Source organism: Canis lupus, chromosome 31, assembly GCF_048164855.1.
Source record: "Canis lupus baileyi chromosome 31, mCanLup2.hap1, whole genome shotgun sequence".
Lineage (NCBI taxonomy): Eukaryota > Metazoa > Chordata > Mammalia > Carnivora > Canidae > Canis > Canis lupus.
In genome coordinates, this window is record NC_132868.1 from 14,208,656 (window position 1) to 14,232,398 (window position 23,743).

At 34.8% G+C, this 23,743-nt stretch overlaps 1 protein-coding gene across 1 annotated transcript in view; it reads left to right on the plus strand.

The window, feature by feature from the left end:
- PIK3CA (phosphatidylinositol-4,5-bisphosphate 3-kinase catalytic subunit alpha) overlaps positions 1-23,743 on the plus strand; it is an 80,027-nt gene that overhangs the window by 37,725 nt on the left and 18,559 nt on the right. The window contains exons 2-9 of the mRNA XM_072807460.1: positions 10,204-10,631; positions 11,167-11,376; positions 12,749-12,999; positions 13,395-13,640; positions 14,356-14,441; positions 22,412-22,517; positions 23,185-23,337; positions 23,430-23,564. Coding sequence (XP_072663561.1) covers positions 10,280-10,631; positions 11,167-11,376; positions 12,749-12,999; positions 13,395-13,640; positions 14,356-14,441; positions 22,412-22,517; positions 23,185-23,337; positions 23,430-23,564 — 1,539 coding nt within the window. The 5' untranslated portion in view covers positions 10,204-10,279. The remainder of the gene's footprint in view (positions 1-10,203; positions 10,632-11,166; positions 11,377-12,748; positions 13,000-13,394; positions 13,641-14,355; positions 14,442-22,411; positions 22,518-23,184; positions 23,338-23,429; positions 23,565-23,743) is intronic.

Consider the following 23,743-nt stretch of genomic DNA (forward strand, 5'->3'; position numbering starts at 1 on the left):
AACTCTACATCACTGTGGAGTCATTTGTCTTATTAAATTGTATGATATTGTGAAATATCTTTTGTTGTATTTTCTACCTTAACTACGTTTACTCTTCCTCATAATCCTCTCTAACCATCACCTCTATCTATTTAGTCTCCTTTTGAGTTTAAATTTTAAGAAATTTTATCACACTAAAATTTGAATTTTTAAAGTTCAAATTGAGAAAATTAGTGACTGTGTATTTTGAGATTTGGTAATGTTTCTTTACCTATCTATATAAAATATGGAATTTAAATTCATTAGTTAATAATCTAAGATCAAGTATATTTTAATCTATACTTCAGTAATGCATCTTATGCTTGTTTACCCTATTCGATTCTGCTAGTCACACTGGATTGTTTTAACCCACCTTATTAATAAAGTACTTGTTCACATTTATTGATAATCAAAAGTCTACCAGGGCACCTGGGTGGTTCAGTGAGTTAAGTGTCTGCCTTTGGCAGGTCATGATCTCAGAGTCCTGGGATGGAGCCCTGCATTGGACTCCCTACCCAGTGAAGAGTGTGGCTTGCTCCACCCCGCCCCCAGCTAATGCGAGCACGTACCTGTGCTCTCTCTCTCTCTCTCTTTCTCTCTCAAAATAAAGAAATAAAATATTTTCTAAAACAGTCTGCGCTGATGTAGATGTTACTAACTTGGTCCTTAATTGTTTGTCATTAAAAAAAAAAAGATCCATTAGGGCATCCCTGGATGGCGCAGCGGTTTAGCGCCTGCCTTTGGCCCAGGGCACAATCCTGGAGACCCGGGATTGAGTCCCATGTCGGGCTCCCGGTGCATGGAGTCTCCTTCTCCCTCTGCCTGTGTCTCTGCCTCTCTCTCTCTCTCTCTGTGACTATCATAAAAAAAAAAAAAAAAAAATCCATTAGCACAGGCCCTTTCTAAGCCCATCAATGAATCTCATATTTGGGAACCCTTATTTTAAATAAATCATTACATCTCTAAAATGTATTTTTAAATCTCTGAAGTGTATTTCACAGCACTATGAATTTAATAGTGAAAACGAATTCTATCTCCTCCTAAAGGAATTTGAATTTTCTACATACTGATCATGAGAACTATTTTTCCACCCTAAACTTGTTAAGGTCTCTCTCTGAATAACTAAGAGAATGAGTTAAATCTGTTTTTTCATGGTTGGCTTGTAAAGGTCAGTGAAGGACAGCATTTTGAAAGAAAGTGGATAAAATGCATCCTTCCAGCACTAGTGTATATTACAGCTGTCCCTTTGGACTCACTCCAACAACAGCTCAGTGACTCTTGGAAGAAGAGAATTTTAGAGGCCCAAACTGGGGCTCATGAAAAATTGTACCAAAAAAAAAAACGCTTGCCTTCCATGCATTTCCACTGCAGTGAAATATTTTAAAATTATGCTTCTTATCCTTCAAATCCAGTTAGTCTCTCAGTGCTTTTGATTTCCATTTATAAAGTGTCTTCTTCCATCTCTTTCTTCTATTACTTGTTTCAGGCCTGGGTTTTTCCCTGGGATAACTTCAACAATTTAGTTTTCCTACTTACTTCTTATGCTCTAGGACTGTAAGTGTGCCAAAAGAGACTCCATCCTGGAAAAGTTAGTAGTAAGTCAAACAAGGATAATAGATAATAGATCGTACATAATAGATATTAAGAATGTATTAAGGTACTATCATATATATGTAAGAGGCTAGTAACATTAAGAAAGGGAGTAATTAACTGGAAGGATTTAAAATAACTTTTAAGGAGAGTAATCAGATCATAGAATTATTTTTTTTAGAGATTTTATTTTTATTTATTCATGAGAGACACAGAGAGAGAAGCGGAGACATAGAGAAAAGGAGCAGGACCCCGGTATCACGCCCTGAGCCTAAGGCAGACACTCAACCATTGAGCCACCCAGGTGCCCCAGATCATAGAATTATTAATCAAGATTTTAATCATGTTATTTCTGTAGCAAGTACAGAGGCAAGTTTTTTATTTTGTTCTAAATCAGACTAAAGTAAGGATTCATTTGGTAATTTAAAAATAACCAGGAAAGCATATTTTCTAGTTAATGAGCAAACAGATACAACTGAGTTATCAACAAACTACATGTTAATGTTTTCCAGTTGACCTCTCGGAGAAAGAGGGTGGAAAATATCTTGTCAACATATATCTAAATATACTCATTTGTAAATATGTCCATTAAATCAAATAACTTTAGTTAAATGTATCAGTTAAATAAGAAATAAGCATTTGTAAGACTTTTGTTCATTCAGTAAATACTTATAAAAGCCTCTGTATTTGTGGTATATAGATATCTAAAAAACACAAGCTGCTTATTTTAACAAATTTTGGCTTATTAAGCCATGTGCACTTAGAAAATTCTCCAGTTGAGGTTGCCTGGGTGGCTCAATCATTAAGCATCGGACTCTTGGTTTCAGCTCAGATCGTGATCTTAGGGTCCTGAGATTGACACCCATGTAGGGCTCTGTGCTCAGCAGAGAGTCTGCTTGAGATTCTCCCTTTCCGTCTCCCTCTGCCCCTCCTCCTGCTCACGTTCATGTATACTCTTTCCCAAATAAATCTTTTTAAAAAAAAGTAAGGGGATCCCTGGGTGGCTCAGCGGTTTAGCGCCTGCCTTTGGCCTAGGGCGCAGTCCTGGAGTCCCGGGATTGAGTCCCACGTTGGGCTCCCGGTGCATGGAGCCTGCTTCTCCCTCCTCCTGTGTCTCTGCCTCTCTCTCTCTCTCTCATGAATAAATAAATAAATCTTAAAAAAAAAAAGTAAGAAAATTCGCAGGTTGATATATTGGGTAATTCTGATACCTTACCAAAAGCCAATAAACTTTTTCTGTAAAAGACCAGATATTAAATGTTCTAAGCCACATGGTGTCTCTAGCATCTGCTCAACTCTACTGTTGTAGTGAGAAAGCATCATTGACAATATGTGAACACAATTTATTGGCTGGGTTCCCATTTAAATATATTTACAAAAACAGGTGGTGAGCTGGATTTGGCATGTGGGCCATAGTTTGCCAATTTTTGCCCTAAACAGTGAAATCTGAAAATACTGTTCTATTATCATAAGCGGGGAAAGACTTTGAATTTAGGACTTAACAAATTATTAAAATGTCATTGTCGTCTTGAACTGAAAGAGTACACATTAGATGTTTAAGTTAAATTGTCCAGTGAATTAAGAAACCCTCAACTTGTAAAAGTCAAGTGACAATGAAGATTCTGAGACTATTTTTTTACTGTTCATTTCTGCTGCTTATTTTGCTTAAAGTTGTCTTTACTCCAGCTGAGCAGTACTATTGCCCTCACTGGGACTGCTAATGCAGACCTACCCCTAAAGAGGAAATGAATGTGGGTTCAGGCCTTCTAAGAACCAAAGACTTTCAGTGCCTCCTGCCCAAACACAGTAATTTTTTTAACAGTCATGTTAACACCAGAACAAGGAAGTAAACAAAATCTGTGACCAGCAAGGTATCTGTTACATATGTTGTGCTCCTAAGTTTTTACAGCAGAGGCTTTGATATCATAATTTGGTCTGTTGTTCTCTAGTCTAGAGACTGTTATAAAATGGTAGTCGGTGTTGATGCTGACTAGAAATGAGTAACTGAAGAAAAGGAGGCCAACTGGCCACAGCTGAGAAGTGACCGTTGACTACTGGAAAACAAGGAGATAGGGACATTTTACTTTATTTTTTTTAAAGATTTTATTTATTTATTTATTTATGAAATCAGCACAAGTGGGGGGAGGGGCAGAGGGAGAAGCAGACTCCCTGCTGAGCAAGGAGACTGCTGCAGGACTCCATCCCAGAACCCTGGGATCTTGACGTGAGCCGAAGGCAGATGCTTAACTGAGCCACCCAGGCACTCCCCAATGGGAACATTTTAAAAAGCACTATCTCCGTCCTGGGGTCATTGAGGATAGGGCCGAAAATACACTCAGACTCTTCAATAGTACTGAAGTGCTTTGCTGTATTGTGTTTCAGAATAGCACAGTAATTGGTTTTATAATGAGGACTGTTAACTCATCAAGAAAAAGGTAAATTGTGAGTTATATATACTCTTTTAAGAAAGCAGGACCACCCCGGTTGAAATACTTTATGTTTAGATATATAAAAACTTAGAATAAGCAAAACCAATTTATTTCCTAAGAGTCCTGCTGAATAGTTGTAATTTTTCAGTATATGAATATTTCTGGCATTCTGAACTCCAAAGCCCAGGAGTGTCAAGTTTGGGACCTCATATGCAGCAGAACCGCTCATCCCAGGAAATGGGGCATGGTCAGAAAGGGGGCTGCCCCTCACAGGTTACTCAGTACACATTTATGGGGAATCTAGTGCTAAACCATTGGTAGACTCTGCTTCTGGGTCAGGGTTTTCCATGTAGCAGAGCAGCTTCCTTGCTGCAATTTATGGAAAGTCAGCCCTCAACACAAGGGTTTGTAAAGAAAAGAAAAGAAAAAAAGCCAATAGAGTAGTACTTAATCCTAAAGTATTTTATTTTTAGTAAATACATTTTTGTGACTTCAAACTGTCAATGGCAGAGATTCTTATTTTAAATATTAATCTTATAGATTAATATTTAAATATTAATCTTATAGATTTATTCCCCTCTATTGCTTTTCAAATAAATTCCTTCTCTTTGTAAATAAATTATGCACTTACATTTGGATAATTCCACCTTCGTTATCAGCATTTAATTTCTTCTATCGTGTAAAGGCCCTTTTATTTAAAATGTTACATATGTATATTTGCTGACTTAGGGATTTTTTTTTTCCAAATTAGGGGAATTGGGAAGATACCATTTTAACACCTTGGTTTAATGCTAACTTAACTATATCCTGTATTTGAAGAGAAATACTTTTTAAAAATCTGAAATTTAAAATCATGAAAAAAATGTTGTCATTCTTTTCCTCAAAATACTTCAGAAGATTCTCTTTCCTTACAGCATACTACGTAAAATTCATACTCCTTAACAAGGAATCCACCTATCTTTCTGGCCCCTGCCTACTTCTCCCCTCTCCCTCCTTGCCACATACTTTACCTATTCCCATGCACTTCCTCAAGTAATGAAAAACAACTTCTATGGCTGGTAACAGGCTGTGTTCTTTCATGGTCTGTGACTTTGCACGTATACTCTTGTGGCAATCTAAAACGCTTTCCTCATCCAGTTCCCCCATGTCCAAGCTACCCCTACCTTCCCCACAAGATCCCTACTAATCTATAATATTCTACTTAAATTTTACCTCTCTGTGCCTTCCCTAACCTCAAGCAGTTGGAGATTTCCTGTGACTTTTCAAAGTACATTCTGTCGTATAATGATTTTCCACTGTCAAAGTTGTTCTTGTCTTTCATTCCCCCAATAAACTAGATTTTACCTATTTACCTTAGTTTTCATAGCATTTTTAGCTTAGAGCCCCGCACAAGTAGATGTTTCTCCAAAAAAGGCAGAGGGGTTAGCAAAGGATTCCTTATGTAAGGTGTACACGGATGTACCATTTAGATAGGAATATTAGGAGTTCAGGGAACTAGACACAGCTGCAAAAGTACCAGCCTCTGAGCCACTCAGTCCAATATTCCAGACTTGGAAGTGAGCCTTGCATTTCCAGTACTACGTTCAAAGTTCAGTTCTTGAAACTAGCACAGCTTTATAAGGCTCCTTATTTACTTGCCTCCCTCTGTAAAAGAACTCAAACCTCTTTTTCCCATCCCTGTCTGGTACTAGCCCAAGATAATTTGTAATAACTTGAAAAGGTAGTGAGGGTGTACTAGTAATATTTAACATTTATTGAATCCTTACCGTATGCCAATCTCTTTGCTATGTACATGTTTTTCGTATATTATCTCATCTAATACAACAGTCTGAAGAATTTTCTGCCATTATCCCAACTTAACAAAACGGGTGGGGAGAATGAAGTTCAGTGAGATGAATTAAACTGCACAAGACAGCTGTTTACTAAGGCAGCGAGAATTTTAATCCAGTCTAACCTTAGAGCCCATTTCCTTATTCACCACCAGTGAGTATTACCTGGCCATAACTGAAGCCCAAATAGCCCCATGGTTACAGTATATTTATACTTTGAAGTCATTTAGACCTAGATTCAAAATCTGTATCTAGCATTTACTGGTGGCAAATAACTTCACTTCTCTGACCTTCAGTTTCTTCATATGTGAAATGATCATACCTACCCTGAAAGGATTATTGCCACCTGAGTGCATGATTTATACTGACTAGTAACGTTAGCTCCATTCGCCTCTTCTATGCTTCTGTTCATGTGAGCTCTAACTAATGGTTTGTACAGAATAAATCCTGACATAAGAAGATAAGTAAAAAAGTTAGCATCCTCTGTCTTCTATTTAGTATTACCACGGTGCCAACTGGTGCCTGCCTTCCAGGATCTCCAAATGTTTTATGGCTATGATCAGATTTATTATCTTAATAAATGAGAAGGGTGTGTCTCGAGTATTTATTTATTTTTTTTTAATTTTTTTATGTTTCAGCGTACACACATACTTCTTTATTCCTAGACAGGAGTTTAACAGACAATGTAGTTTAAGTGTTGATGTTCACGATCCAGCAAGCCAAACCATAGTTTCCTGATCATTTTCCGGCGTAACCAATTTTTCTGTTATTTTCTCTTTGCCTTTAGTTTATCCTCAAAGTATTTCACCCACGTGCTTTTATTTTCCATTTATTAAGCTGTGTGTCTTTCTAAACAGTTATTTTACCAACCTGAATTATGCAGCTTTGCCACATTATGGTGCTCAATTATTTCAAAGCCATTTTCCCCAAAATGAATTTCCGAACTCTGGTTTGGACACAAGTCCTAAGGGAATGATCCTAAATGTCCCCTGAAATTTGCCTGGAAGTGTTATTGAATGTATGATGGCTGCCGGTTATTCTGGTTAATATTTTCCTTTCAATAGTTGTGGGCATTCTCAAAAAGCATTAGGTTGCAGAGAAATAAAAGCACTGGGTGTTATTCTGTATGTTGGTAAGTTGAACACCAATAAAAAATAAATTTATTTTTTAAAAAAGTGGATAATTCTATTTACTATTCTGTATGAATTTTCTTGGTTTTATAGTTAGCAAATGCTGTTCCTTCCCACACCTGCTTAAATGCAGAGACTCGCCACCAAACACAAACACATCTGCCATTAGCTTTGTTTCTTTTTTTTTTTTTTGATATTCAAAGTATAGTTTATATTTTGTTCTTTTTTTTTAATTTTTTATTGGTGTTCAATTTACTAACATACAGAATAACCCCCAGTGCCCGTCACCCATTCACTCCCACCCCCCGCCCTCCTCCCCTTCCACCACCCCTAGTTCGTTTCCCAGAGTTAGCAGTCTTTACGTTCTGTCTCCCTTTCTGATATTTCCCACACATTTCTTCTCCCTTCCCTTATATTCCCTTTCACTATTATTTATATTCCCCACATGAATGAGAACATATAATGTTTGTCCTTCTCCGACTGACTTACTTCACTCAGCATAATACCCTCCAGTATTTAATACTTGTTTGTTAACCATAAATACACTATAGTAGGATGAAGATTAGAAGCTGTGATCTCTCTGCTGTACTAGACTTCTCTTTTGCTAATTCTTAGGGAGCATATGAGACTCTTAGATGTTACTTATTATATAAAATAGTTGCCCCTATGATTCCATAACATGGACCTGTTAGGGCCATTCAACAAAGAAAACTATAAACACAGCTGCTGTTTTGGTGTGCCTTGTGGTTTGGTTTTGTTTTTATTTGAACTTTTTTATGCAGGCAGATCATCATTTAAAAGTAGTCATTTGGCATTTCCCCTGCATTCTTCAAATTTTTTGGTATGTTTTTAAAAGCTTAGCTTAAGTCACTTCTATAATTATGCACACAGATTGATCCATCTGGTCCTTTTACTAACCAATGAATTTTCATTTAGAAGTGTTGGAAAAAGAATAATTATATTTTGCATCCTATAACTTCAGTGGGTCTCTTTTATAAATTTGAAGAAACATTTTCAACTATTAAAAATAGTTTTACATTCTCTATTGTCTTCCAACTGATTTCTATACTTCTACAGATGGGGGAAGGCTTGAAATTTTTGCTATTTCTATTTTTCACCTCCTTCATATATTAGAACTCTGAAGCATACTGTCAGTACTTGTTTGCAACTGAGACAGTAAAAATGTCTGCTCAAAGTAGACCCTATTGCCCTGTCTAGCTCACACTGACTGTAAGGTGAAAGATGGATTGTAGGGGGCAAACCTAGATCCATGGAGACCATGTAGGCTGTAGCACTGGTCCAGACACGAAATAGTAGGGGCCTGGCTCAAGGTACTAAGAGTGGTAGTGAAGTATACAGATTCAAGACATAGAATTGACAAAGTTTTTGATGGATTAGATGTTAATAGATATGACAAACAGGAGTCAGAGAAGACGGGTTTCTGGATTTAATTACCTGTGAATTTAATTATCCTGTACCAAACAAACCCATAATCTTCACACTCTTGACTTTGCCTTATAAGGGCAAGGGCCATGTCTGTCGTCTTCATTATCATATACCCAGGACCTAACATGGTCCTGAAGAACAGCCCCAGTGCATTTTTAGTTAATAAACAGTGCCATTTATGACTGTTGTCCACAATGCCTAATAAAATAATCGAATATAATAAGTTATCTGGGCCTTTTTGATTCATTTCTCTAGCTTAACTTTCATTTCTTATTTTTTCAGTGTCCCTCATTTTCCTTTTTTAATGCCTTTACAGTGTAGCTTGCTGAATAGAAGAAAATATAAACATAAGCAGCAAAAAATAAATTTGTGGCTCCATGGGTTTTGCAGTATCTTCTAAAGAATCCCCAAGATAATAAGTACTGGGTGTTCTACTATATGTTGGCAAATCAAACTTCAGTTATTTTTTTTTTTAAGATTTTATTTATTTGTTCATGAGAGACACACACAGAAAGAGGCAGAGATACAGGCAGAGGGAGAAGCAGGCTCCATGCAGGGAGCCCAACGTGGAACTCGATCCTGGGTCTCCAGGATCACACCCTGGGCTGAAGGTCAATGCTAAACTGCTGAGCCACCCGGGCTGCCCTCGAACTTCAATTAAAAAAAAAAAAAAAAAAAAAAAAGAATCCCCAAGATTGTTGACATCTTTAAAAAATGAGGGGTTCAAATCATAATACTTTGTTTTTTAAAAATATTACAAGTAACACTGTTGGAACATTGTACTAACATGTACTAACAGAGTCAGTGAGTCTCATTTGTGTAGATCAATTCATTTCAGTCAGAATAATTAGACCTGGGTTATTTGATAAACTAGTTGGATCATTTAAATTCATCATCATGGGATGCCTGGGTGGCTCAGTGGTTGAGTTGAATATATATATGTAAATTATACTTTAAAAGCAAAATGGGGGATCCCTGGGTGGCGCAGCGGTTTGGCGCCTGCCTTTGGCCCAGGGCGCGATCCTGGAGATCCGGGATCGAATCCCACGTCGGGCTCCCGGTGCATGGAGCTTGCTGTCTCTGCCTCTCTCTCTCTCTCTCTCTCTCTCTGTGACTATCATAAATAAATTAAAAAAAAAAAAAAAAAAAAAAGCAAAATGGTCTAAGATGCCACTTAGACAATAATCAGTAGGAAGAAGGAAATCACAAAGATTAATTTAAGAAAAAAGACAAAGCCATGTAATTTCTCATTACCACAGGGTAGAGGTAGGGAGTGAAAAGGAAGATTTGACTTCTCTCACCTTTATTCATCTTTAAAATGAGAGAAATGGACCAATGATCTAAAAGATCTTTTCCAGTCCAAATTCTGTTGCTCCATAAAATAGAAGAGAATGATAGAGGTGATATGTGATGGGAATTTTAGCTTTAATTACAACTTAAACTGTCCATTCTTCCCTGTAGCCTTGGCTCTGTCTTGATAAGACCTGACTTTAAAAAATCTATTAGAATAAAATGTTTTTAATTAAATCATTTTATTAAACATAATTAAATACAAGTGTTTTTTCTAATTCCTGCTTTGGAATCAATTATTTCAGCCTAATTTGAGGCAGGAGTCTCCATCAAAATATTTAAGATAAATTATTTATACCCTAATCAATTCAAAATACAGGAAATGAACTTTTATATTTAGTAATGCCATAAATATATTCTTCTATAGTTTTTCTTTTAACATCTGTTTTTTTTTTTTTCCCTTTGGTTTAGATTTCTGCTTTGGGACAGCCACACATATAATTCCTTAAAATAGTTTTATATGTAAAACTTGTAAAGGATCAGAACAATGCCTCCAAGACCATCATCAGGTGAACTGTGGGGCATCCACTTGATGCCCCCAAGAATCCTAGTAGAATGTTTACTACCAAATGGAATGATAGTGACGTTAGAATGCCTCCGTGAGGCTACATTAATAACTATAAAGCATGAATTATTTAAAGAAGCAAGAAAGTACCCTCTCCATCAACTTCTTCAAGATGAATCTTCTTACATTTTCGTAAGTGTTACCCAAGAAGCAGAAAGGGAAGAATTTTTTGATGAAACAAGACGGCTTTGTGACCTTCGGCTTTTTCAACCCTTTTTAAAAGTAATTGAGCCAGTAGGCAACCGAGAAGAAAAGATCCTCAATCGAGAAATTGGTATGACACAGTTTTTTACTAAATGGCATTGTCCTTTTCTAAAAGCAAATAACTATGAAACTTAACTATTTTCTCATTACTAAAATATTTCTGTCTGAATCAGTTAATTCCTTTGTAACCTTAAATAGATTTTGAGATTAAAAACCATTACAAATCGAAAGTACTTTTTGCCTACTTGGCTAAGGAACTATTTTTAACACGTTGGTGGTGTCCTATAAATTTTTCTTTAGGAAGTATCTTGTAGGGTCGACTTAGATTTGTTATATCCCAGTTTTGTTTTGTTACTCTTTTAAAAATATTACACGGATGCTTGCTGCCTTTGTTCCAAATTGCTGAATATATCATATATTATATATTAAAAATATTTGAGTCTTTGTCAATTCTTGCTTTACTATATGTATTCATCAAAATTTCTTTAAACCTAGAGAGACCTCTTTGTTATGATCTTCCAAATCTATCAAGTTCCCCATTTGTAAGAAACATGTTTGTACTATATGTTTAATAGAATGTTATATTCTTTATATAATTTTTTAAGGTTTTGCTATTGGCATGCCAGTGTGTGAATTTGATATGGTTAAAGATCCAGAAGTACAGGACTTCCGAAGAAATATTCTGAATGTTTGTAAAGAAGCTGTGGATCTTCGGGATCTTAATTCACCTCATAGTAGAGCAATGTATGTCTATCCTCCAAATGTAGAATCTTCACCAGAACTGCCAAAGCACATATATAATAAATTAGATAAAGGTAAGAAAATAGTCTGCCGTGTTTACTACATAGTAAAAATTTCTATCTGTGGCTATATTTTTTGTACAGTCTTTTTATCCCAGCTAGATGATAAGCTTCTTGATGACAGGGAGTACTTACACTGACAAGATATAGCTGAGTGCCAAATGTATGTGTGTAATAAATATTTATTGATTGAATGAATTGTGCACATATGGTGCTGATCTCTTGGTTAGCTGTGTATCTTAAAATAAAACTGAAGAAATTCGAGTTTGAAATTTATTATTAATACAGTTATAGTCAGTTATCTTTTTACAAATAAAAAAGTATAAGTAGAAATACTTCATGAAATTTTGGGAAAACTTTGCACCTTTTTGTTATTATTATCATATATACAAAGAGCAATAGATTTCTTAATGTTAAATGCAATAATTAAATCTGAGCATGAGTGATAATATAGGTTGACTTTTGACACTTAACATATCAATTTCTAGAATTAAGTGAACATGGAAATTTATACACGTTTGGGAAATGAAAATATTGTATCAGATAGATATCTATTTTTTAAAATAACAAGGTGAAGGTTTCATCTTGAAGTTATAGATAGAATAAGTTCTTACATATTATTAAATATAAAATTCTGTTGGTAGACAAGTTGAGACCTGTTATTGCTATTTCGCTTATATTGTTTAAAGTAGTTTAATGCAGTATAACATACTATCTTCATTTGAAATTCTTTTCTACTTGAGCATACCTTTTAAAATGAAGGTCTCTTAATTTTCCCTCAACATTCTTTATAAAAATTATGCTACAGAAAAGTTGAAAGAATTGTACGGTGAACACCTGGACCACTCTACCATAGTTTTAATCTTTTCATTTTCATCATCTTACCCCCTCCTCCCAGCTTAATTGATCTTAAAAGGAAAGCATTTAAAAATTCCTATTCTTTCCTTTCTTCCGCCATCTTTTCTCTCCTTCGGATTCAGCATTTTTTTTAGGTCTCCATGATTCTTTCCCATAGTTACCAGAAACTCTTCTACTTTAGGTACTGTTGATCCTTTGATACGATCAAGAGTCACTCTTCACAGGGGTCATACTCATGAAGTATTCATGCAGTTTAGAATGAAAATTAGCTTGGCCTCAGGTACTTGTGACCCACTAGTAACAGTTTTGTGTGCTTGCCATAAAACATAAGATTTGGGCATGGCCTGGCAGCTCTATCATATTTGAAGATTTGTGATTTCTACCTGATATCTGTATTTAATTAGTTTGTTTATAAGTCATTTCTGATTATAGTTAGAAAAAAATGGTATAGTATATGCTTTTTGAAATTTGTCTCTTGAAAAATGAAATATATATGGTGATTGCATCTAATAATGTTTTCCTGTTATAGGGCAAATAATAGTGGTGATTTGGGTAATAGTTTCTCCAAATAATGACAAACAGAAGTATACTCTGAAAATCAACCATGACTGTGTTCCAGAACAAGTAATTGCTGAAGCAATCAGAAAAAAAACTAGAAGTATGTTGCTATCATCTGAACAACTAAAACTCTGTGTTTTAGAATATCAGGGCAAGTATATTTTAAAAGTATGTGGATGTGATGAATACTTCCTTGAAAAATATCCTCTAAGTCAGTATAAGGTGAGTAACAAGCTTCAAAAATATTAATATGAAATGTAAAAGTTGAGACAAGTATCTATTTTTAGGACATACTCTTTGAAAGTTTAGTGGTTAAAATTGGTGAATAGCGTTCATAAGTTTGTTTTTAATACTACCAATTTTTAATCTGAGAAATTGATGAACTAGAGCGAACAGATTTTTTTTTCCTTTAGATTTATATATTTAATATTTGGGGTCTGATTCTAGATATGGATAAGCTGGTTAACATTGTTCAGATATAAACAGTGTTTTCATGATGAGTATCCTCTAATCATTGTTTTTAATTCCTTTTTTCATTTTTTTTGCTTATCTGTTGCTTTTAAAATAAAACACCTTATAAGAAATGGCTTTTCCCCTCCCTTCTTAATCTTTTACAGTACATAAGAAGCTGTATAATGCTTGGAAGGATGCCCAATTTGATGTTGATGGCTAAAGAAAGCCTTTACTCCCAATTGCCAATGGACTGTTTCACAATGCCATCTTATTCCAGACGCATCTCCACAGCTACACCATATATGAATGGAGAAACATCTACAAAATCCCTTTGGGTTATAAATAGCGCACTCAGAATAAAAATCCTTTGTGCAACCTATGTAAATGTAAATATTCGAGACATTGACAAGGTAAAGTCAAGTGTTGATGCTTACTATTTTATATAAACTTTTTAATTGAACTATGTATAATAATCTGTTGACCTGCACTGTTTTCAGATATCTAGAAAACCACGTCTCCCTCAGCTGTTGCATAGTTTACAGTCCTTTGTCTATAATGTTAATATCCATAATTCTAATAATTCTAACTTCCATAAATCTTTCTTAAAACCATGAGTTTTACAGAATTCATTCGGCAGCAAAACCTGACCTAACTGAAGCAAGACTTTTTATAGTCTTTATATATCCCATTTAGTGTAAATATTCATGTGTTTTGTTGCAGAAATATTAATGTCTTTATGGAGTGTTGTTCGAACTGCTAAGAATATGAAGTAATATTTAATATATATACCAATTTATCTTTCTAAAATATGAAAAAGTCGGAATTACATACCTGGCCTAAAGGGATTGTGAGTCTATGTTGATTTTTTTTTTATGGTCTGATGTCACCTTAGAGGCAACAACACATTTTGTTTGGTGAAGAATCTGCATCAGTATTAACTTAGTATATATGTGAAGAAAGGGAGAAGAGAAAAGCAACATTTTAATAGAAACTGTTAATAGATTCTCTCTCATTCATATAAGTTACAATATTTTAATATCATTTAATATTGGTTCTGTAGTCTGTGTGCCTTCATGTATTGTTTGTGTATATTTATATGCACATACTTTTTTTTCTCTTTTTAAGATTTATGTTCGAACAGGTATCTATCATGGAGGAGAACCCTTATGTGATAATGTTAACACTCAAAGAGTACCTTGTTCTAATCCCAGGTAAGGAAGTGTATGGATTTATTTTCTAAAAGCCTTGTTAGTATTTAGCAATATAATCAATAAAAGCAGTAAATTTTTTTGGCATCTTTAGTTTTATACAAGTCATACAAATTCACCAGGCATTTACATATAAAACATAAGGACTTTCAGTCAAATGAGTATCAATCACAGGATCATTTTGTCGACTCTCTGTAAAATTTTATCCAAAGGGTTTTTCTGATTCTCTCTTTCCATTATATCAGGTAGAGAGCAGAATATGGTTACATTTTGTGCTGATGATCCGCCACATTAGATCCATAAACCTAGTATTTTATTCTTACCTCCATTTCCATTTCCATTAAAAAGAAATGAGAGTTGGTAAACAACCTCAGAGCCAGACTACTCTGAGGCACTCACATAACTCATAAGAGTAGATATTTATACATTCAAATAAAGAGTCTTGGGAACAAATCAGATTCATAGATGGAGGGAGAATTTGGGGGAGCATTTTAAATGATTACTGCCTAGAAATAAATTGAAGAAATAAAAGGTAGTATAATCCAACAGTTTGTCTTCCTGCTATTTCTTTGGCTCTTTATAGAATCATTTGGGAATTAGGAGTCTACCCTGAATATAATAGAAATATTTTAAGAGCACTCAGATTGTTATTGAAGATTAAAGATGGATTTTGTAGACTAGCAATAGAGACAACTAGTAAAACCTCCAGAAGTAAATTTTATAATGAATTTAGACTGCATTCTAGGAGAGTCAAGAAAAAGTTCTGGTCTTATAATTAAGTTGCTAGATGTGGCCACCATTCTAGAGCCTAAATTCAAAAAGGTGATAGCCTTCTCTACCAGAAGGAAGTGAAATAGTTCCTCACTCTACCTGAACTATTGTCAGTCAGAAGGTATATATTTAAATTAGAAGTTACCCTGTGAATGAAACAACAACTACAGGATCTTTTTAAATTTTTGTTGTACAGCAAAAGTTTATTTCCTGCCCATACTACATGTCTGTCACAGGTTGGGTGGAGTGGTTGTGTGAGGAATAGAGAAGCAATATTTGAGGAAATACTGGCCAAAAGGTTTTCCAAATTTACTGAAAACTATAAACATTCTAGGAAGTTCAACAAGCCCCAATCGAATACCCTAAAATAATATTGGGTAGATATATCATGTACCTAAAGTAAACTAGTTTTATAAAAGTAAAAGGTAAATTTGTTTAATAATAAAACATTAAAAGCTCAAATTTTTAGTCAGTGAGCTATCTAGTTAGAACTTACATTTGATTTCTTTTCTTCAAGAATTCTCTAGAACTACAGGCCAGTGTCTCTGATGAACATGAATGCAAAAGTCTCCAACAAAATATTGACAAACCAAATCTAACAATACATTAAAAAAATCATTCAGCACAATCAAAATTTATTCTTGGGATGCATGAGTGGTTCAATAATTGCACATTAATCAACATGGTACCTCACATCAGTAAGAGAAAGGATAAAAACCATATGATCATTTCAATAGATGCAGAAAAATCATTTGACAAAGTACAGCATCCATTCATGCTAAAAACTCTCAACAAAGTAGGTTTTTAGAGGGAATGTACCTCAACATAATAAAGGCTGTCTATGAAAAACCCACAGCTAATATCATAGTCGGTGGTAAAAAATTAAGGTCTTTCCCCTTAAGATCAGGAACAAGACAAGTATGTCTACTCTCACCACTTTTATTCAACATGGTACTGGCAGTCCTAGCCACAGAAGTCAAGAAAAAGGAATAAAAGGCATCTAGATTGGTAAAGAAGACGTAAAACTTCCACTATTTGCAGATGACATGTTACTCTATATAGAAAATCCTAAAGATTCAATGTTGAAAAAGAAAACCAAAGCTGGAGGCATCACAATCCAGACCTTAGGCTGTATTACAAAGCTGTAATCATCAAAACAGTATGATAGTGGTACAAAAACAAACACATAGATCAGTGGAACAGAATAGAGAACCCAGAAATGGACCCTTAACTCTATGGTCAAATAATTTTCGACAAAGCAGGAAAAAATATCTCCTCAACAAATGAAACTGGACCACTTTCTTACACCATACACAAAAATAAATTCAAAATGGATGGAAGACCTAAATAGGAGACAGGAGTCCATCAAAATCCTAGAAAAGAACACAAGCAGCAACCTCTTTGACCTCAACTGCAGCACCTTGCTAGTCACATCTTCAAAGGCAAGGGAAATTAAAGCAAAAATGAACTATTGGGACTTCATCAAGATGAAAAGCTTTTACACAACAAAGGAAACAGTCAACAAAACTAAAAGACAGCCTATGGAATAGAAGATATTTGCAAATGTCTTATCAGATAAAGAACTAGTATCCAAAATCTATAAAAAATTTGTCAAACTCAATACCCAAAAAAACAAAAAATACAGTCAAGAAATGGGCAGAAGACATAAACAGACATTTCTCCAAAGAAGACATACAAATGGCCATCAGACACATGAAAAAATGCACATCACTCGACATTGGAGAAATACAAATCAAAACCACAGTGAGATACCACCTTACACCAGTCAGAATGGCTAAAATTAACAAGCCAGGAAACAACAGACGTTGGCAAGGATGCAGAAAAAGGGAACCCTTGTACACTTTTGTAGGAATGCAAGGGTGTGGCCATTCTGGAAAATAGTATGGAGGTTCCTCAAAAAGCTAAAAGTAGAGCTACCCTACAACCCAACAATTATACTGATTCAAAGGGACATATGTACCCCTATGTTTGTAGCAGCAATGTCCATAATAGCCAAATTATGGAAAGAGCCCAGATACCCATCGACAGGTGAATGAATAAAGAAGAGTGCGTATGTGTGTGTTTGTGTGTGTGTGTTTGCGCGCGCGCGCGCAGTGGAGTATTACTCAGCCATCAAAAAGAATGAAATCTTACCATTTGCAATGACATGGGTGGAACTAGAGGGTATTATGCTAAGCAAAATAAGTCAGAGAAAGACAAATACCATCTGATTTCATTCATATGGAATTTAAGAAATGGATGAACAGGGGAAGGGAAGGGAAGGAAAAGTAAAATAAGACAAAAAGAGGAACACAAACCATAAGAGACTCTTAACTCTAGGAAACAACTGAGAATTGCTGAGGGGAAGTGGGTGGGGGAATGGGATAACTGGGTGATAGGCATTAAGAAGGGCACTTGATGTAAATGAGCATTGGGTGTTATATGCAACTGATGAATCACTAAATTCTACCTCTGAGATTAATAATACACTATATGTTAATTACATTGAAATTAAATAAATTTTTAAAAAGAAAAGCCTAAAGACTCTTTATCAAAAAACTGCTAAAACTGATAAATGAATTCAGTAAGGTCACAAGACACAAAACCAACTTAAAAAATCTGTTGTATTTCTGTTTTGTTGTGGTTTATTTAATTTATTTTTTATTTTTTTTAAAGATCTTATTTCTTTATTCATGAGAGACAGAGAGAGACAGAGACACAGGCAGAGGGAGAAGCAGGCTCCATGCAGGGAGCCTGATGTGGGACTCGATCCCGGGACTCCAGGATCACGCCCTGGGCCGAAGGCAGGGACTAAACTGCTGAGCCACCCAGGGATCCCCAAAAAGATCTGTTGTATTTCTGTACACCAATAATGAAGCAACAGAAAGGGAAAGAACATAATCCCATTTACAGTTGCACAAAATAATAAAATACTGAAGAATAAACTTAACCAAAGAGGTGAAAGACCTGTACTCTGAAAACTACAAAACATTATTGAAAGAAATTGAAGATGATACAAACAAATGGAAAGATATTCTATATGCTCTTGGATTAGAAGACAAGTATTATTAAAATGTGATACTAGCCAAAGCAACCTACAGATTTAATGCAATCCTTGTCAAATGCCAACAGCATTCTTCTCACAGAATTAGAACAAATAATCCTGAAATCTGTATGGAACCACAAAAGACCCTGAATAGTCCAAACAAACTTGAAAAACACAAAGCTGGGGGGGGAGGTAATCACAATTCCAGACTTTTAAGTTATGTTACAAAGCTGCAGTCATCCACCTAACTCTGGGAAATGAACAGGGGTAGTGGAAAGGGAGGTGGGGGGGGGGTTGGGATGACTGGGTAATGGGCACTGGGTGTTATGCTATATGTTGGCAAATTGAACTCCAATAAAAAAATTTTAAAATTTAAAAAATTAAAAAAAAACAAAGCTGCAGTTATCAAAACAGTATGGTACTGGCACAAAAATAGACACATAAATTAATGGAAGAAGATAGAAAACCCAGAAACCCACAATTATATGGTTAATTAATTTTCAACAAGAGGCAAAAATATGTAATGGGGAAAAAAACAATCTCTTCAACAAATGATGTTGAGAAAACTGGACAGCTACATGCAAAAGAATGAAACTGGACCACTTTTTTACAGAATACACAAAAATAAACTTAAAATGGGTTAAAGTCCTGAATGAGAGACCTGAAATTAAAGAAATCTTGGAAGAGAGCACAGGCAGTAATTTCTCTGATGTCAGCTGTAGCAACATTTTTCTAGGTATGTTTCCTGATGTAAACAAATGTAAAAATAAGCCATTGGGACTACATCAAAATAAAAAACTTCTATACAGAAAGGAAATAATCAACAAAACTAAACGACAACCTACTGAATAAGAGAAGATATTTGCAAATGACATTTCCGATAAAGGGTTAGTATCCAAAATATATAAAGAACTCATAAAACTCAACACCCCAAAACCAAATAACCCATTTAAAGCATGGGCAGAAAACATGAACAGACATCTCCAAAGAAGACAGACATATAGATTGCCAACAAACTCATGAAAATATGCTCAGCATCACTCATCAGGAAAGTGCAAATCAAAACTACAAAAAACAAGTGTTGGTGAAGATATGGAGAAAATGGAACCCTCGTGCATTGTTGCTGGGAATGTAAACTGGTGCAGCCACTCTGGAAAACAGTAAGGAGTTTCCTCCAAAAGTTATAAAGAGAACTACCCTATGATCCGGCAATCCCACTACTAGGTATTTACCCAAAGAATATGAAAACACTAATTTGAAATGATATATTATGCACTCCTAGGTTTATAGCAGCATTATTTACAGTAGCCAAATTATGGAAGCAGCCCAAGTGTCCATTGATAGATGAATGGCTAAAGAAGAGGGGATTTATTTATATATATGTATGTAATTATATGTAATGGACTATTATTATTCCATTATATGTAATGGAATATTATTCAGTCATAAAAATAATCTTGCCATTTGTAGCAACATGGATGGAGCTAGAGAGTATAGTTAAGTGAAATGACTCAGAGAAACAAATACCATGTGATTTCAGTCATGTGGAATTTAAGAAACAAAACAAATGAACAAAGGGGGAAAAGAAGAGACCAACCAAGAAACGGACTCTTAACTACAGAGAACAGAGAGTTACCAGAGGGGAGGTTATGGGAGGATGGGAAAAATAAGTGATGGGGATTAAGAGTACACTTAACCATGATGAGTTCTGTATAGAATTGTTGAATCACTATGTTGTGCACCTGAAACTAGTATAACAGTATACATTTAACTATATTGAAATTAAAATTAAAATCCTTAATAATGAAGAATTCTCTAGTTAAAGGGTAAAATCCTTATGATGGTAGTATGAGGATTTAAGTAGATCTTTTAACTTTTCTGTATTCACAAAGTTAAAATCAAGAATAAAAGAATATGAAATTATTAAGTAGAAAAGAAGTTTTAAAAAAAAAATCTCTTACTGAGATTAAGTGATCATTCCAAATTTGGGCTTCCCATATGCTAAATAAAATAGATACTTAATGATTTCTTCATAGACGTTACCAGTCCTCTCCCAAAATCAAAATCAAAATGAATTTGGAATATATATATATATATACCCTAAAAATAAAGAACTTGGGCACCTGGGTGGCTCGCTTGGTTAAGCATCTGCCTTCAGGTCAGGTCATGACCTCAGGGTCCTGGGATCACCCACATTGGGCTCCCTGCTCAGTGGGGAGCCTGCTTCTCCCTCTCCTTCTGCTACTCCTCCTGCTTGTGTGCGTATGCTCTCTCTCTCTCTCTCTCTCTCTAATAAATAAATGAAATCTTTTTTAAAAACATAAAAAAATGAACTTAATTGGTATGTGTGCACTCACGTGTCTGTATGAACTTTAGAGGAAGAGAGAAACATGTTTTAGTCAATTAGCATAGTATTGAGCAACTACATTCATAGGACATAGCTCTCTTAGAAAGTGCGTAGAGTATTTTTCATTAATTATGAGCAATTCTAAAGATTTAGAAGTAATGAAAACTCCTAGGTACATTTAAGTACATGTATCTTTAATTTTCTTAAATTAGTGTGGACTTACCAAATCCCTACTACCTACATTTCTTCTATCTGTATTTATTGTTTCTTTTCCCTTTAGAATTCCTTTTACTAAGTTCTCCCATTTAACTGTAAGCCTTCTTTGCATCAGAGAGCCATATTTTTTTAAATCTTTGTCCATAAAACTTTAGTAATAAAGTTTATATCTTAGTTTGGCTAATTAAAAATAGAATTTTTATACCATTTTATTGTTAAGTCTTATTTTATTTATAATAAAAAATAGAATTAGGAAACACCCTTTTGAAAAATTGTCTAGATTAATGTCTAGCACTTGAGCTTTTATCGTGGACCAATTACTATTCCAATCACTTTACTTGTGTTATCTGACCGTTCCAGCCAGAAACTCCTTTACTAGTGTTAACTCACAACAACCTTATGGAGTAAGTACTATTATTAGTCCTTCACAAATGAGAAACAGGCAAAAGCAAGGGTCACACATTTAATAAAATGTTGGAATAGGATTCTACTCTCCGTAGTCTGACTTCTGAGTTTATACTGGTAACTGTTGCTATAATATTTGAAAACAAAACAAAACAGTGTGCTGTTACTTGGCTATTTACAAAATGTCCACCCATTATAGACATAATTTCACATGTAAAATCCAGTAAATTGAAGTGAATTTATCATAAATATTTGAAGAATTTTTGTCATCACATTCTATAGCCACTTTTTATTATTTTCTTATTATGAATGTTAACTGTTGCTTCTTGTGAAGTAGTTATACTCATCCTCAAATATGTTCTGCTTACATATCCTTCATTTTATTTATGTACTGACTTATTTAATGAGTTTTTCTGAATAAAACTACACCATATGTAAAAGTAAATATATTGTCATTTTAATAGGAAATTTCACTCTTCTTTGAGTTTCCCTCTTCCATGTGCTTTTTATATAAGCTATTTTGTTTTTAATTATTTTTTTTACTGAAGTATAGCACAAGTGCATAAAAGTATACAAATCATAAAGTTCAGTGAATTATCACACTTAATACCCATATAACCACTATGCTGGTCAAGAAATAGAACAATAGCAGTGTATGAGATTTCCTGTTACTGCTACACTCCTAATTCTGGGAAACAAACTAGGGGTGGTGGAAGGGGAGGAGGGCGGGGGCTGGGGGTGACTGGGTGGCAGGCACTGAGGTGGGCACTTGACAGGATGAGCACTGGGTGTTATTCTGTATGTTGGCAATTGAACACCAATAAAAAATAAATTTATTACTAAAAAAATAAATAAATAACCCCCCCCAAAAAAAAGAGAGAGATTTCCTGTTACTGCACATCCTTACCCTTCCTTGGTATCATCGGTATCATCAGCCTTTATAGTTTTAGCCAATCTCTTGTATACTGGTATCTCCATGAGATTTATTTTGTGTTTTCTGGATGACAAATAATATTCACTATTTTCTTATGTTTATTGGCCATTTGGATATGATCTTGTGAAGTATGTTCATTCCACTTGATCTCTGGCCTATTTTTCACTTGATTTCTTGATGATTTGTAGTTGTTTATATACTATGGATAAAGCCCTTTTTTGGTAAATTATTTTTTTCTTTAAAACTTTACATAGGTGGAATGAATGGCTAAATTACGATATATACATTCCTGATCTTCCTCGTGCTGCTCGACTTTGCCTTTCCATTTGTTCTGTTAAAGGCCGAAAGGGTGCTAAAGAGGTAAAGTACTTCAAAAGGAATAATATTTACCTCTAAAAAACTCCTAGTTATACTACTGATTTGAATTTTTATCAAGAAACTGATTTTTTTTTTCAGGATTCCTTTGTGGCTCAATGGTTGAGCATCTGTTTTGGCTCAGGTCATGATCCCAGGGTCGTGGGATCGAGTTCCACATCAGGCTCACCACAGGGAGCCTGCTTCTCCCTCTGCCTATGTCTCTGCCTGCCTCTCTCAGTCTCATAAATAAATAAATGAAATCTTAAAAAAAGAAAAGGATTTTTTTCTTTATCTAAAAAAATTAGATATTTGTAAAATTTTAATAAATGTGTCATAGAAGACAACCTTAGGAGAGCTTCCTGAGTTTATTTATGATGAATATGTCCTGAATTCACCTTGATACAATTTTTTAAGCATGCAACTGTCTGTTAGGTGACTAGATGCCAGTTTCTGCCTGTCTTACAGAGATAGGTTCATATCTCCTATTTATAATTAAAGAAAAATTTATGTAGGAAAACAGAAAGCACTTGTATTTTTAAAAAATTGATGTGGCTTATTATAGATATCATTGTAGCAATAGTTATTGAATTCTTTCTGGGAAAGAAAAGTGTTTGAAATGTATTTATAATTTAATCCACGGAGTAGTGAATATTTTTGTTTGTTTTTGAAGGAACACTGTCCATTGGCCTGGGGAAATATAAACTTGTTTGATTACACAGATACTCTAGTATCTGGAAAAATGGCTCTGAATCTTTGGCCAGTACCTCATGGATTAGAAGATTTGCTGAACCCTATTGGTGTTACTGGGTCAAATCCAAATAAAGTAAGCTTTTTATTATCAAATTAGAATTTTTTCTTTTTTTTTATACAGTCAAGCACAACTTGATATATTATAACCTTTATTCCATCTCTTAGGAAACTCCATGCTTAGAGTTGGAGTTTGACTGGTTCAGCAGTGTGGTAAAGTTCCCAGATATGTCAGTGATTGAAGAGCATGCCAACTGGTCGGTGTCTCGGGAAGCAGGATTTAGTTATTCCCATGCAGGACTGGTAAGAAAGATCACTGAGTTTTCTTAAATATCAGTCATAATCAGTGGATTTGGGTTTATCCTCTTTGTGTAGAGAAGGGTTCGTGTGTTTTAGTTACACTGGCATAGCTCCTCTGAGCTCTAGGACAGTATAATGATATAATCACATTCTCCATATGCTAATATCGTTACTGCAGCTCT